Consider the following 16,197-nt stretch of genomic DNA (forward strand, 5'->3'; position numbering starts at 1 on the left):
CCCCCTCCCACGGACACCCCTTGACCCCCCTGTCCCCCCCAGCACCCACCCACAGCGCTGTCCTGCCCCCTCCCGTGTGCATTCCTGCCCTCCACCCGCTCGGATTTGGGATTTTGGGGCGTTTTGGGTGGGACTCGCGCTCTCTCTCTGCCGCCGCATACGGAGGTAAAAGCCAAAATTTAATTTGGGTGGGTTCAAAGGAGCGGGATGGCTCAGCCAGGATGGATTTTCCCTGAATCCTCATCAGTTCCCACCAAAAAAAGAGAAAAAGCACGGAGTCAAACAGCCACGGGAGTCACTGAGGTTTGGGATGGGGCATCCCCTGAGCGGGAGGCACAAAATATTGGGAATTTGGGGCAGGATTGGCAGTGCTCTCGGTCCATGGAGGGCGAGGGAAGTCGTGGGAGCAGCAGGTGGAAGCTGGGAGAGGGGGAGAATTCTTTTTGCTCCCCATTTCTGTCTCCACAGGCAGCAGCCCTGGGAGCCAGAGCTGCAAAGTCCAGCCAAACATGAAAAATGAGATCTATATATCTATATCTATATTCATAAATATCTGTATCTATATATTTACATCTATATCTATATCCATATATCTATATCTATATCTATTTATATCTGTATATCTATATCCATAAATAGCTATATATATCTATATCCATATCTATATAGCTATATCTATATCTATCTATATCTATCTATATCCATATCTATATAGCTATATCTATATCTATATCCATAAATATCTATATCTCTCTATATCTCTCTCTATATCTATGTCTATATCCATATCCATATCCATATCCATATCCATATCCATATCCATATCCATACCAATATCCATATCCATATCCATATCCATATCCATATCCATATCCATATCCATATCCATATCCATATCTTATATCTATATCTATATCTTAATCTTATATCTATATCTATATCTATAGCCATAAATATCTATATCTATATATTTATATCTATATCTATATATCTATCGATATCTGTATCTATCTATCTATATCTCTATCTCTATCTCTATCTATCTAAACATAAATATATATACAAAATTATATATATATATAATCATATGTAGATTTATATACAATATTCTTGGTGGCTCCTACTTAAAAAAAAATTTTAAAAATGGATTTTAAATCTGTCTTTAATTTTAGATTTTTATTTTCATTTTAGATCTTTATCTTTTGAATCTGAATCTATCTTTAAATCTATTTTAGGGTGTCTATATTGATAGACAGTGGGGATTTTGCACGCTGTTGAGGGCTTCCAAGCAGGGCTTCCTCTGCTTGTGCCACTGCCAGGTGAGATTTATCCCAGGGGATTTGGGGCTCCCCTGGGCTGCTTTGAGTCACCTGCCCTTGGCACACCTGAGGAGCCCCCGCTGCTTTGCAGGGATCCTCGGAAAAGGGCATTATTCCTATCAGCCACCAATCATTTTATTACTCTTTATAATCTATTGCAAGCACAATTAGAAGGAAGGAGGGTGGGAAAAATAAAGAAAAAGAATAAAAAAAAGAAAATCTATCCAAATTTCCAGCCGAAAGCACATTTTAGTCCTGCTGTAAATCCCTGGACAGCAGCCATCCATCACGGACAGCGGCTCCCCTGACAGAAAGGGATGCTCCATGGAAGGGCTGGAATTTGCACCTGGATCTCACAGCACGACTCCTTGGGGCTCCAGCAGCAGGAAGTCACGGAGAGCCTTGGGCACGGGCAGCAGAGGGATGAGGGAATGGCACCTGCTCCCAAAATTTGCGCGGATGGCGGAGCGGCACAAGTGCTGCAGGCAGCGGGCTGTGCCCACCAGCCCGAGAATGGACTCGTAGAAAGGCTGGTGCTGCTGCAGAGAGAGGGGCAAGGCCAGCATCACCCACCTGGGCTGGGCCTTTTCCCGACTGCCAGAGGAGCTGGGGGTGTTTAGGGATGAAGAGCTAAGGGAAGCTCAGGTGGGTGAGGCATCCGGGCACTGACACGGCTCTGCAGGGAAAGGGTGGGTGAGGAATTCTAGAATTCTCCTGTGGGGAAAGGCAGTTCCTTCTGGAGCATCCCACAGATGTAGAAGAGACCCTGCTCCCGAGGCAGGGAAACAAAGCAGGATTGGGCTGTGCAGTCTCAGCCTTCCCTGAATTTGGGGGGGGAAAAAAAATTTTCTCCCATTCCCTAGAAAAAGCTGAAGGCTTTATTATTATTCCAGCCATCCCTCACAACCTGTGGGGCCAGCAGCCATCCCAAATCATCCCAGAGAGGCATAGCTGGAAATGTTGCATGTCTGAGGAGGAGCTCTTCCCAACTAAAATGAGGGGTGTGGGCTTCTGCTGGGAAGTGCTCTGGCTCCAGGGTCACTTCCAGAGGCTGAGAGTGGATTCTGTGACAGGTTGGGGCAGGGATGTGGGGTCTGAGGATGGAGGAGCTGAAGGGATGCAAACCTGGAGGGTGGTGCTGCTCTAGGGGAATATTCCCTGTTTTTTCTCCATCCAAGTGATGTCTGGGTGGGGGAAAATAAACCCCTGTTCTGTGGGGAAAATAAAATGAACCCCTGTTCTGTGGGAACATAAAATGAATCCCTGTTCTGTGGGGAAAATCCCATCCTTGGGTCTCAGCCAGCCCTGCCAAGCCGTGCTGCCTCACCTGGAACACCTCCTGTGGCACGGCCTCGGCCCACTCCTGGGACACTGGGATCTGGGAGTAGGAATTGAAGAGGACTTCGATGACCTCTGGCACAGCAGAGCAGGATTTCAGCACCTGTGCAGGGACAGTGTGAGGGCTCAGACAGAGGGGGTAAACATCCACGTGCTGCAGCCAGGGTTTGTCCCACCCCACCACGCTCCAGGCTGGGACAGCTCTGTGTTGGGATCAGGCAGGAGTGGGGCTTGTCTGGCGCCTTTTGGAGCTCTTGCTCCATGTGTGGAGCAGTGGGAAGTCCCACCCTGCTGAGGCACTTCTTCCTCTGGATGCAGCCCTCGCTCCTTATTTACATTTTTGGCTTGTGCCTGACAAGGCAGGATAATATTTTCTTTATGGTTTGATGTAAAATCGATGGAACGCAGAGCCACAAGGCAGCTTGTGTGCCAAGCCTGTCTCTGATATTCCCTGTGATGCCTTAAGTTTTAGCTTTCATATTTTTCAGATTCTGCACTGCCTACATGTGTAGTTTTGAGCTTCATATTAAGTGTTGGTGAGCTCTCTTCACAGAGCAGCTAGACAAAACAATTCCTTTTCTAGCTCAATACCAAGGAGAAGTGTTACAAGTTCCAGGCCCAAAAGCATAAACAAGGGTGGACTGAAGAGAGAAAACAAGAAGGATGAGACTTCATAACCTGAAGCAATAAATCCTGATATGCAGATGGACCAAAACTGATAAAAATGTGAGACCTCATGATCTATCGTCCATTCTGTGAATATTTTAGGTCCATCTTGGGTGTAGCCCTGGCCAGGCTCTTGCACTGCCCAAGGTGTGTCCTTTAAGGCCTTTCAATAAATACCTGCTTTATTCTTAACTCTGTCCAGCCTCTGTTCCAGGTCAGCCTCCTCAAGGCATCACCTTGGCAGGGAAAAACCTCTCTGAGCCATGCTGGCTCCATCCTGCCCTTCTGCTGGGCCTTCACTTCCATCACTCCCAACCCCACAGTCCCCTCTCCCTGCCCAGACTGTGAAGCTCTCCCAAATTCTCCCACCCCACCACCTTTACGTTTCCCCAAGCTCCCAACCACCGCGGTGTGAGGGGATCCCTGGGCGCCATTCTGGGGCCGGTACCTTGACGAAGGCAGGGGGCCATATCTTCTGGGAGCCATGGTTGAGCAGCAGCTGGACGGTGAGGTGTGGATGCAGATCCCTGTGGGAGGCAGCGCCCTGCAGGGCCCAGCCCAGCGGGGACACCCCGTCGTAGTCGGCGGCGTTGGCGTCGGCCCCGCGCCGCAGCAGGAGCCGCACCAGCTCGGCGTTGGCCACGCCGCACGCCCGGTGCAAGGGGCTCCTCCAGCTCTCGTCCCGGGCGTCCACGTCGGCGCCGTGGGCTTCCAGCAGCTGGAAAAGCTGCAGGGAATCATCACCAGCACCCGGGGCCCGCCCGCAGAGGATGCCCAGGGCCGTCTCCTCCCGTGCGTTGCGGGCGTCGACGCGCGCCCGGCGTCGCAGGTAGAGGCGGGCGTGGTCGCAGAGGCCGTGCCTGGCGGCCACGTGCAGGGCCGTGTCCCCCGTGGCCTCGCTCGGCAGCTCCACGGTGGCCCCGTGTCTCAGCAGGAGCCTGGCACACCTGCAGGAAGGGGGGATGAACCTCCAGGACGAGGCTTTAGGGGTGGTGTGGGCACATGAGGGGTGATGGGGTGAGGTGTGAGGCTGGAGCTGGGGTTGTGGCACTCAGGGATTTTGGGAGGGAGCAGCAGAGGCTGGGCAGGGTGGTGGTGTGTCCTGGTGCCCTCCACAGTGAGGGCAATGGTGGTTTGGGCAATATCTCCCTCTGCCCCTTGACCAGCACCATTCATGGATGGTCATCCTTGGCCATCTTGACATCCTTGACCATCCCTGAATATCTTGACCATTCTCAACCATCCTTGACCATCCTTGACTGTCCTTGAGTGTCCCAGACCATCCTTGACTGTCCTGGACTGTCCCAGACCATCCTTGACCACCTTGAGTGTCCCAGACCATCCCTGACCATCCCTGACCATCCCTGACCATTCCTGAACACTTTGACCATCCTAGGCCCACTTGCTTGGATATAAAAATGGATTTTCCTTTGAGGGACCCCAACACCTGAGTTGTGCTCACTAAAGGATTGTGTTTTCAAGGAATATCCTGAGCTGGGAGGGACTCATAAGGATCATGGAGTCCAAAGGAGGAGCACCAACCTTTAACCCACCTCTGCCTCTCCAATTTTCCTCTAATCACTTTTCTTCCAGCTCAGGTGTCACTGCAGCCCTGGCTCAGGGTCTGGGCTGACACAGAAGCAGCACAGAGAAGTCCCAGCCCAATCCTTCCAGCAGCAGGGATGGGGAAGAGGAGAAAGCTCAGGAAGGAAGGACAGCACCAAGACATTGCTTGTTTTTCCTGGTCCAGGGGAAGGCTAACATATGTGGGGAAAATATCAATAGTAGTAGTAATAATAATAATAATAATAATAATAATAATAATAATAATAATAATAATAATAATAATAGTGTGCTTGACTTTTTGTGGGCCTGCCTCACCACCTCCCCATGGATTTGCTGTGAGGTGGGATGAGATTTTCACTGTCCTTGGCAGTGCAGAATCTACAAACACCTCCCTGGGCTGCTTTTCCCGTGCATCTCAAGCCTGAGTTTCCCAGGAAAAAAACCCCTGCAGGATCTTTTCCTGCAGCCTGGGAAGATGTAATGGTCCCAGAAGTGCCAGCCCTCACCAGAGGCATCCACCACTGTCCTGGGCTGACAATGCTCTGCTTGGGGTGGGGTTGTGCCATTCCCAAAATCCTCAGGTCCTTACTTTCCAATTTCCTTTTTTGCTCTAGGATGTTGAATCTCTTTCTTGAGTAATGTTTTGTCTCCCTGAGGCTTTTTTGGGGTTTGCTGGCCGCTGTTGGAGGGGATCACTCAGACACTCAGTCTCTTTTATTCATCTTGTCCATCCTTGTCAGCAGAGAAGAAGTAGCCCTGGTGATAATTATTCTCTTGGGATCTCTCTGGATTAGTTTAATCCTGATGTCACAGGTAGCTGTGGCACCCTAAAATAACATATTCAGGGCAAACCAAGGGATGGTTCTGCAGGGAAAAAATGGGAAAAAAAAAAAATATTGCTGACTTGGCTGCAAAAATGCACCAGCCTAGCCCGTGAGAAAAATCCCCTTTTGTTCTGTTTTTCTTCTTTTTTTGGGGTAGATCATGCTTAAAGCATCCCTAGACAAGGGGGCAGCTGTGCCCAGAGACTTTGGGCACAAACATCGCCCTGGTTTGGGTGAGTGCCCAGGCTGAAGATTTCCACCTGCACAGGCAGCACAGAGGGATTATTCCTCAGCAAAGCCGGGAGCTGCATCCAGCCCAGCATCCTCACCCTGATGTGGGGTTTTCACCTTACAGAGAATTCAACCCTGGGAGCTCAGTTCCTCTTGATCTAGACATCCCAAATATTCTCCTGTGGAAATGCCATCCTTCCCAGAGGCTTCATCACATTTTTGGTTATCAAGTTCAAAGGCTCACTTGCTGGAAGAGAGCCAAGCAGATTTATACTGAATTTTCCCCCTTGATACTCTTCCCTTGGCACAGAGGGAATGTTGGCAAGGAGTTCTGGATAAGGGATGGTCCCTTCCAGTCAATGGAAAAGGTGGAAGCCTGGGAGGAGCATTTGACTCATTTTTAGGGTATCTGGGCATCAGCAGGTTTTGGGTAGGTGCTCTTGTTAACCTTTAAAATCTCTGTTCATGAATTCACGAGCTCCAAGACTTTCAGCAGCATTTCTGGCTTCCTGTATTTTCATCCACACCCTGGTTGTTGCCACCAGATTAGACTAAAATCCAATTAAATAAGGCCCAGTGATGGCTTGCTGCTTTATAAAGGGCTCCTCTCCAAGCTTCTGGGAATACCAAAAGAGTATTCTGAGTTCAGCTTTCTGTTTATCTCAGCAGAAATTCCGTGGAAAAACAAACAAATTTGTTTTCCATCCAGCCTGGCACCTAATTTTGACTAATTTAAATTCACTTCCAAGCCATTCCCAACCCATTTGCAGGTGGTGGGTGATGTCTTCTTGCTGTCACTTCTTAGGGTAAAGGAAATTTGGGGTGAGTGGTGCTAATGCTCCACCTTCACTCTGCCCTGCCCTCCTGGATCAAATGGAATGGGTGAAAATTATTTGGGATTGACTTTTTTGTTAGTTCTTCACTCATCAGAGAGTCAGGGGAAGATGTGCCCACTGCCCTCCTTATGCCAGGACGGTTCCCACTGTCTGGGGCGGAAAATACCCAGGCTGGGAAAGTGGGATTTATTAGAAATGGGATGCGATGAACAACCAGCAGGAGGAGCAGGAGATTGGGGCAGCGGAGGCTGCAGGAAAATTCCCATCCCAAAACCCCACTCAGGCCCCAGTTTCCTTAAGGAAAAACGTCCTGTTTGCTTTTTCCTCCCGTCCCCGGGGTTGGAGCGAGGTTTATCTGTGAAAGCCCTCATTTTGTCACGTCTCAGAGAGCAGGGCCAGGCCTTGGGCTGCTTTTGGGCTCTTTATTTCTCACTCAGGACCCATTAAGGAGCTGCTCTTCCCGAGCTTCCCAAAACAATGGCTCCAAATGCTCCGAGTGTTGTGTTTAGCAAGGTTAAACAGAGCAGAGGATGAGGTCTAGCACTAGATGATGCTAAATGCTGCCTTTTCAAATCACTGGGCTTTTCTTTTTGCCTTGCAGTGCTGCTCATTTCCCACAGCTACGGGGGCAGAGTGTCCAGGCTGGAATAGCTGGAGGGTGCTTGGGGCTGCCTCCACTGGGCCCAGATCCATCTCCCCACCACTTGGGAGCCTTGTTTTGACCACGGGGCCTTTTTAGGCACCTTTCTTCTTGCTCAGCTCCTGTTCTCTGCTCATCCCTCCCACCCTGTCCCTGGCAGCCCTGGTGCTTGCTCCCTATCCCACTGCTCCTTGCATGGAGCCACTTGGATGCTGCCTGAGCTCCTGCATTGACTCATCCTGCCTTTTATCCCCCATCCTTCAGCTCTGGGGGGCTTGGAGGAGGTGGATAACTCTGCTTCCATGCTCCCAGGGTGGAGGGAAGGCTTGGAGAAGGGAATTGCTCATCTGAGTTGTGTGGAAGCGGGGGTGACATCTTCTTGTCCCATCCCTTGGCTTCACAGAGCCCTCCTGAGCAAGGCTGGAGAAGGGAAATTCCTCTCCAGGCAGGCTCTCCCTGATCACGAGGGAAGCCTGGGATGCTCGGGGAGACCTGCAGGAGGACTCTACAGATGTTCAGCATCCCTTCCTCCCATGATGGGAGGCAGGAGCCGCGTCCTGCATCCCTGCCAGGTGCCTTCCCACCGCCCCACGCCTGCTCGCCCCTCCCTGCCGCCGCCGAGGCTCTTCCTCTCCCCCTCAATTATTTTTATTTTATTTTTTTTCGGGGTGCCAATAAAGGCAGGCTCCTTTAATCATCCCCAGCTTTAAGAGGGAAAAGGGAGAGCGCCAGGGAGAGAGTGCAGTGAATTTAGAGACTCATCTTACCCCACCATGTTAATTATCTCGGCTGTAAAAAAGAGGTCAAGGAGAGGAACTCTACTAAATAGGCCGACGTTGGCATGAACAGCTCCTAAAGTGAAGAAGGTAAGACTGAACTTTACTGGAACTTTTTTTTTTCCACCTCTTCAAAAAGCTCCTAGATTAAAGCTCTGATATCCTTTTTGTTGAAATCTCATGGATTCTGAAGCTCAAATGGCTGGAAGGAAGCCCAGATAATTTTTTTTTATCCCAGTCACTGAGAGGCTCAAAGGTTTTAAGTCCTGCCCCCATGGTGAATTGCCGAGTATATGGGAATACAGAAGAACCTGGCACATAGGTGTTCTGGCCATTGTTATCGAGAGGGAGAAAAATAAAATAGCTCTCTATGTAGGTCAATGACCTGCTCTTTGTTGTCACTAAAAAATTAAGGATGACCTAAAATCTACTACTCAACGAAAAAAATAATAAAATAAAAAAAAAGGAGGCGAGGTAAAGTAGTCTCCCCCTAATCAAAGAGGAAATGTTTGTGTTACCCAAAGCTTGACCTCCTCAGTCTCTAACTTTAGCAAAGTCTTTGCGATTGAAAAAGCAGTGGTCGAAACCTCAAACCCTGTCTGAAATGTCTATTAATTTTTGATCTTTCAAGGGAGTTGGCTTAGTTATTGTAGAAGCCCCCGTAGCGCCGGGAGCCGTAGTTAAGGGGCTCTCAGCATTTCCATTATAAAGCCCCAATATTCCAGGGCTTACAACTCAGCTGTTGCCACGTTGGGACTGTCTGATCCCCTTGGTGGCTGTGCTGGCTCACCTGTCGTCCCCCTCTGCCTTCCAAGGGAATGGAACATGCAAATCAGTGGGAACAGCTCCGGTTTTTAATAGATACATACAAAAAATCCTCATTTTTTCCAAGCTTGGAAGCAAAACTGGGCCACCCGGACCTCTGTGGTCCAGGAGATCCTCTGCATGCCCTGGGTTGGTTTGGTCTCCCCACCTCTTCAGGGGGAGAAGCCTAAAATCAGGGAAGAACTGGGGGTTTAGGATGGGACTGGAGGATGAAGTTTAAGGTGTAAAGAGAGCTCAGGTGAAGGAATTAAAGCCAGCTCTTGTTAATCATAGAGTTGCTTGTAGCATCCTTCCTTTCCCATCCCATCCCATCCCTCTCCTCCCAGCCCTCATGGCACCAAGGATGCATTGGATTCATCCCTAGATTTTTGGCTGAACCCAAAGTTGATTAATGTTTGATTTCTGGACATCTTACAGAGACTCTTATTTATGAAATGGGATCAAGTCTTTCCTTCTCTGGCTGCTTCCCTTCTCCAGAACTCTCTCCCTGTGTCTGGTCCATGATATAACCTTGCTTTCACCACCTACTTCCAGTTAATCTTGCCTGCCTGGATTGAAGCCAGGCTGGCTTTTCAGGGAAGCTGGGAGGTGATGGAATTCACTACGGCCCTAAGCAGTTTTATCAGGATAATTTCAAGTGGCTGAGCTTTTCATAAAAAAACAAAAAAAGAGAAAATATCTTGATTTTGTGTGCCTAACAATCCAGGCACCTAAAGTCCTATGGAAACATATTTTTCTGTGTTTTTCCAGGCATTTTTTGTGCTCATCTGTGTGATGCTGATCCAGGGGGAGATGTGGATGCACACGGATGAGCCTCAGCCCTGACTGTGAACCGAGGTGAATCCATACATGGCTTGTGTGGGGTGAGGGTGTGGGAGCACTGCTGCACATCCCATAAACACATCCTGAGCATCTCCTGGGGGAAATGTGCTAGATTGGGGATGCAGATTTTAGGAGAAATAGTCAGGAAAGAGGAAGAAGGAAAAACAGAGGCTGGGTTGTTCCTGCCCATGGGAAGAAGACTTAGGATGTGCAATGTGCCTGGCACTAAAATGTCTTTTTTGTTTGTTTGTTTTTGTCTCTGCTGTGGCAGCTGGGAGGTGTGGGAGCGAGTGGGAAGCCTTGCCATGGATCATGGCATCTTTTTCTCTTCCCACAGGCAAAACTCCTGGGCTCTTCCCACAGGGGATGCACAGTGAGGGTATCACAGAATCCCAGAGCACTTTGGGTTGGGAGGAACCTCAAAGCCCATCTCCTTCCACCCCCTGCCGTGGGCAGGGACACCTCCTACTATCCCAAAATTGCTCCAAACCCCATCCAACCCGACCCTGGGCACTTCCAGGGGCAGCCCAGCAGTGGGATGCTGATGGGGCTCCTCTCCTCACCGCAGGGAGCCCCGGCTGGTGCAGAGGTGCAGCGGGGCCGTGCCCTCGTCGCTCCGCAGGTTGGGGTCGGCCCTGTACTCCAGCAGCAGCTCCAGGCAGTGGCTGTGTCCCCCCTGGCAGGCCTCGTGCAGGGGTCCCCGTCCCCCCGGGGCCAGGTTGGGGTCGGCCCCGTGGCGCAGGAGGTGGCGCAGGCAGTCGGGGTGCCCGTGGCGGGCGGTGAGGCACAGTGGGGTACTCAGCTCCCGCTTCTCCTCCAGCGCCCACAGCCCTGCGGGACACAGGAACGGGATCAGCCCCTGGATTGGCACCCCCTGCCCACCAGCCCGGTGGCTAAACCAGCTCCAGACGCTGCTTTTCCCATCTTCTCTCTGGTGGGCCGCAGTTGGCAAGAGGGGAAACAAAACTCCCTCGGTGTGTGCTCGTCCAGGAGCAGGATTTCGTGTGGAATCAGGAGGGCAAGCCAACACACCGCTGGCCACCAGTCCTGTGGGCAAGTGGGTGGCAGGAGCTAAAAGGCAGCTCATGAATTCCTCAGGAAAGGAAAAGCTGTCTTTGCTGGGAGTGAAGACACCCAAGGCAGGTGGGAGCGTGTTGGGTGGGTGATGGAAGGCTGGGCTTGGGATGTGCTGGGTTTGGGATCAGCCAGAGTGAGGAACTGTGTTTCCCAGCAGCTCCAGGAACTCCTGGACCATCTCTCCATGAGCACCTGGGACCATGGGGAGCATCACCTCAGGAGGTACCACCATCCTGAGGGGCATCTTTTCCCTCCCAGACAGGAGGACCATGAGGGATTTGGGCTGTGAGCCCTCCTGAAAGCATTCCCAAGCTACAGAATCCCAGCCTGAAGAAATCATGTGGATGCACAGATTTTTACACCTCCACTGGGTTAGTACATGCAGAAGAGAATATTAAAAGTGATGAATATTAATGGCCAGAACTATGGGCTAACCAGACACCTTGGGAACACTTAAGGCACCTAAATCCACTTCACCTCTCCTGTTTAGGGTTAGTAGATACCCATTTATTTAATTTTCCTGGCCTGGCCTTTAAAGGAAAAGTACCTGAGAGTCCATAAGAGGCTTGGCTTTTCACCTGCCACTCCAGCTCGTTTTTACTGATCTCAAAGACCAGGTTGACATCTAGGTGGTATCGCTCAGTCAGGACCTGGAGGCTCCTCAGGTCTCCCGTGATCAGGGCTGTGTAAAACCTGGAGATGGGAGCACGAGGTGCTAAGGGATGCTCCGGGTCCAATTTGGAGGAAATCCTCAGCTTTCCCATCACAGCTCCCGTTAACTCGCTCATTCCAGTGCTTCCTGGTGTGCAGGTCCTGGCTGGGTGGGATAGCCAAGCTTTTATAGTTCATTGTTTCCATCCTCTTGGCTCATTGTCTAATTATAATCCAGTCCAGGCTCTACTGTGGAGTATTTATAATTCCAGAGGGGTTGGAGCACGATGGGCATGGAGGTACAGTGAGGGTCAGGCGGTCACCAGGCTGTGCTGCAGCAGCACCTCTTGGATTAAATTGCTGGATTATTTGGAGGCTCCAGTTTGGGACAGGTGTGTTTAGGCTGGGAGGAAAGCGAGGCCTAGTGTTTAGGAAATTTAAAAAAAAAAAAAAAAAAGCAAAAAGAAATTTAGTCAGCTGCTGTTGCTGTCCATTCCCAATAACCTTATTTGTGTCCTCTGAGCTCTGGAAGGTTTTCCTCTATTTTCTGTTCTTTATGAAGGTGCTCCTATGAGATTCCAGTCTTGTGGCTGCTCTCTGGAAAAATCTGGGCTCTGTGTTACTGGCCCAGCCTGGAATGTTGGGATGTCCCTGCACAGAGCAGTGAGGTCCAAGTCCTTCTGGGGCTTTGGCAGGGGAAGCTGCTCTCCCCGACAGTGCCTTGTATAGGAGAGAGAAAGCACCCAGACACTGCTGCCATTGGATGCCAGCAGAGTTCTCCCTGTTCCCACTTCCCTGAGGCGCCTTTCCTCAAGGTCACCGGAGAAATCCATGGTGGGGACAAGAATAGAGATTGGCACCTCGTGACTTGGAGGCTCTGGGTGACAAAGCCTCCACCTCCTGGGGGAATAAACCTGGTCAAAGCAGATTTTGGGATGTTAAACCAGAACTGGGATGCTGTGTGGTTTCTGCTGGTGTGGAGTCAACCTGAGGCTGGGAGAAAATTTTGGGACCTTCCTGGGGATCCTGAGCATCTCTGGGCCATGCTGCCAGAGCCACCAGAGGTTCTTCTGTGTGTGTCCTCAGCATGGCTGTGGTGACATTCACCTGCAGACCATGAGAAGGGCATGGAGCCCCAAAAACTCCAGGCTGTGTCCATGCAGGATGGGGTTTGCTGAGCTAAGGGGCTCTTGGTGAAGGACCACCCTTAAGGTCCATATCCATGGCAAGCAGCATTGGAAGTTAATTTGAGGCCATCCTAGGTGGTCTTCCCTGTTTTCTCCTTCTTTTCCCCTTTGTCTCAGGGCTGGCATTCCCACCTGGCTGTCCACAACCTCTCCGTTGGTTTGGAGCCTCCAAACCCCCTCATTTTTCTCTCTGCTTGTTCACTTGTTGCTGTTCTGCTCCCACCCAGCCCTTCTGTGCCCATTTTCCCCTCTGGTACTAACAGAACCACCTCTTCCAAGCGCTGCTCTGGTATGAAAAACACCCTCATTATCCCCTGGAGTCCTTCAGCCAGCACAGGAGAAGGTTTGGAGATCCAGGGAGTGGCACAGACAGGGATCATTTACCTCAGGAACTTGTCCTGGGTCACATTCCTGGAGCCCTGGCTTGCTTTTCCTCTCCTCCCATTAGCAACCCTGTAATATTTCTGTGGTGACGTGGAGGAATCCTGCTTTCACATGTCCTTGCTCACGCCAAAGGGATCACCTTCCCCAGGCAGGGATTACCTCCCTGGGTAAATTTAGCAGGGAGTCCAGACCTTCTGGGTCAGAGCTGGGCTGGTTTTGTTATGGGAGGGTGTGTGTCTGGCACTGAATTGCCCTTGAGACGTGACCCTTCTCAATCAGCACCTATTTGCATATAAACACTCGAGGATTAACTCATGGCTGAGGAAGGGGGTTAAGAATAGCCTGGGACAGGGAGAGTAGAGAGAAAAGGTCCCCTTGGCACACAAAACCCTGGAGCCTGAGCTCCTGCCAGCCAAGTCAAGTGCTGTTACCACCCAGGAGTGGAGAGTGATGTCGGGATGAAGTGATGTGGATTTAAGGGGAATGTGGCTGCACAGGCAGGTGGGATTTACTGCAGAGAGGAGCCAGGACAACTGTGAAACATCCTGGGGCTGGCCAGGAGCAGGAGGAGAACCCCTTGGTGGGGTTTAGAAAGAAAATGAGGGTGCTTCAACTGCTTGTAAAGCACTTGTTGCCTTCAGGCAGCAAGTTTGGGTGGTGGAGGAAACCCCACAAGCCTCTCCTCTACCACTGCTGTGCTGCAGGGCTTTGGGCACATCACCCATCATCACAGCCTTGTGATTCCTTAGGATCTGAGGGATCCTGCAAAAATTAAACCTGGGATCATCCTGCTGTGTCCTTACTTCAGAAGGGATGCCCCTGCACAGACCAGAGCCCCAAAAAGGAGTGAGAGTGAGCGCTTGTAGCCTCACCCTCATCAATCTCCAATGCGAGGAGAGCATCTTCACCTTCTCCCGGCACCCGACTGTTTGCAGAGCACACCTCATTGAACAAAACATTAAGCATTTCCCTTCCTCAGATCAAGTGTGTCTATTAATAACAGCCTAAATTGCCTGCTCCAGCTTCCCATTACCAGGAAAACTCACTCCTGGCACAGGCAGGAGCACAACACGCAGCAGCAAAAAGGTTTAGAGAGAGCTCGTCCCCCAAGTTCAGCTGCCACATAACTCAGTCCTCACTCTGGGGAGATCTCCTGGTTCCAAAAACCCACCAGGCTCTGTTAAAACATCCAGATGTGCAGAAGTGCAGAGCTCCTGGCACCACCACCCTGTTCCCTCTGGCAGCAGGGAACAGCATTATTATCATTATTATTTTTCCAGGGAAATTTCCAGTGCTGTGCAGGAGCCTGCAGCACTGCCTCCTCCTGTGATTTAAATCCAGAGTGGCTGATTTAAACCCTTCCTAGCTCCCCCAAAATAACTCAAACAGGGTCCCTGTGATGGCAGCAGGACTGAGGGGTGGGCAGGTGGGGTGGCAATGCCACCACACTACAGGACAAGCCACCACTGCCCCAAACCTACCTTGGAGCGATGTGAGGGCGGCTCTCCTGGGTGGTGGTCGCTCATCCCCCTGGATCACTCTCCCTGTCCAGGCAAAGTGAGGAGTGAGGTTCAGTGCCTCTCTGGGAGCCAGGTACCACCCTGCAAAGAGCCCCACATGTCCCCACATTTATATTTGCAGCTCTCCATGTGACAGCACTGCCCAGTTACGTGGCTGGGTCGGGCTGTGGGATGAGCCCCTGCCAACACACATGTCCCTGTGCCTGGGGAGGGGGTCATGCCTTTCACCCCCCCCCAAAAAATACTTTGGCAGATGTTGCTGCTGCTGCTCAGCCTTCTTTAAAAGCTGTGAAATATAAACTCGTCCCAAGGCTGCATTGATTTTGTCCAGGTTTTATTGGAAATTAGATGATATTTAAGCATTTCCCTTTAACAGCTCTATATAATATGGAAAGGTCCTATGCTACCCTTAGTTTATAGTGGCCCATCTTTGTCAGATGTAAATAATTCAATAAACCCCTCCCCAAACTCTTTCCAGTTATACCAGCACTATTTTCCTTTTTTTCCCCTCTTTTCCCATCAATTATAGGAATAATAATAATGAAAAAAAAGCTCTCAGCTTAAGTAAAAATTCAAGGGTTCCCTTCTCCCCACCTCTCTGCTGAAGAGCTGCAGCTGTGTTAATTATCCTCTGGGAATTCAGTCCTAGGGCACATCCTCTTTTAAAGGTGGAGCCCTCCCAGTGATTTAACCCCTGAGTTATGTGTTCAGGGAATGTCACCCTGTGTGCCAGGCTGGAAAACCAGCTTGGGCTGACTCTCCATCACATGTCTTCTCTACAGGGATTAGAGGCTCCTTGTAGGGTCTGTAATGTGGGATTTCTTCCTGGGATGGGACACACCAATCTTTGATTTGCTTTGTGTCACACCACCACTCACAGACTGCCACCTAAAAAGGGTTTTATAAAGGATTATAAGGTGAGGACCCAGCACTGGGCATTTCAGAACTCAGATCCCACTCCTTTTCCCCTGACTTGTGGAATCTGAAGCAGATTCACCCCATTCCCTAGCTGGAATTCCAGCACTGTCATTGCTATGGGAGATGGAAACAGGAGCTGGATGGCCACCAGGAGCTCCAACAAGTGACTTGGTTTCATGTCAAACCCAGTTATTTTGCTCCTGAGCACAATCAGCTTTTGACACCTGAAAGCGCCAGGTAGTTGTGGAAGTTATTTATGGATTGGAGGATGTGCTTCCCGAACACACCCTACCTAAAAAGTTATAGAGATAATTGCTTGCCCTCTGGGATGCAGAAGAACAAACCCAGCTCTCCCTTGCTGCCCACACTCATTTCTGGGGGATTGATTTATCCTTTTCCACTGGGCACATCAGAGCTCGGCCTGTCAGTGTTAATTAGCGGGGCCTTGGCCCGGTTCATCACGGCCTCCACCTCCCCTCAGAGCAGCTGCCCTTGCAGGAGGGACCCACCTGGTTTGTGCTCTGCCTCCTCTTCCCATCACCCGTGGGGTAAGGGCTCCAAATTACAGGTTGTGAGGTGGGAAGAGCAGCTGGCTCCGGCCAGGGCCCGTACATTGT

General features: G+C 50.6%; 1 protein-coding gene across 2 annotated transcripts; it reads right to left on the reverse strand.

Annotated features, from left to right (window-relative positions):
- Positions 1-1,139: 1,139 nt before the first annotated feature.
- On the reverse strand, positions 1,140-16,175 carry ASB18 (ankyrin repeat and SOCS box containing 18). 2 transcript variants are annotated; one of them, XM_015634934.3, is made up of 7 exons: positions 16,090-16,175; positions 14,624-14,686; positions 11,468-11,992; positions 10,407-10,674; positions 3,772-4,270; positions 2,647-2,760; positions 1,140-1,858 (listed from the first exon to the last, which is right to left on the reverse strand). In XM_015634934.3, the coding sequence occupies exons 3-7, from the start codon at positions 11,706-11,708 to the stop codon at positions 1,673-1,675; spliced, it is 1,308 nt and encodes a 435-aa protein (XP_015490420.1). In that variant the 5' UTR covers positions 11,709-11,992; positions 14,624-14,686; positions 16,090-16,175; the 3' UTR covers positions 1,140-1,672. The 2 variants fall into 2 exon arrangements, with proteins under 2 accessions (XP_015490420.1, XP_033371878.1); XM_033515987.1 differs by lacking the exon at positions 16,090-16,175 and having other exon boundaries at positions 14,624-14,776.
- Positions 16,176-16,197: the final 22 nt, after the last annotated feature.

This window comes from Parus major, chromosome 7 (assembly GCF_001522545.3).
Source record: "Parus major isolate Abel chromosome 7, Parus_major1.1, whole genome shotgun sequence".
Lineage (NCBI taxonomy): Eukaryota > Metazoa > Chordata > Aves > Passeriformes > Paridae > Parus > Parus major.

Excerpts from the sequence above, each read along its gene's own strand:
- ASB18 (XM_015634934.3), bottom strand. The coding sequence starts at position 11,708 with ATGAGCGAGTTAACGGGAGCTGTGATGGGAAAGCTGAGGATTTCCTCC. Across the intron at positions 10,675-11,467 it reads AGCCTCTTATGGACTCTCAG|GGCTGTGGGCGCTGGAGGAG; the intron begins GTACTTTTCCTT and ends TGTGTCCCGCAG. Across the intron at positions 4,271-10,406 it reads ACCAGCCGGGGCTCCCTGCG|GTGTGCCAGGCTCCTGCTGA; the intron begins GTGAGGAGAGGA and ends CCCTTCCTGCAG.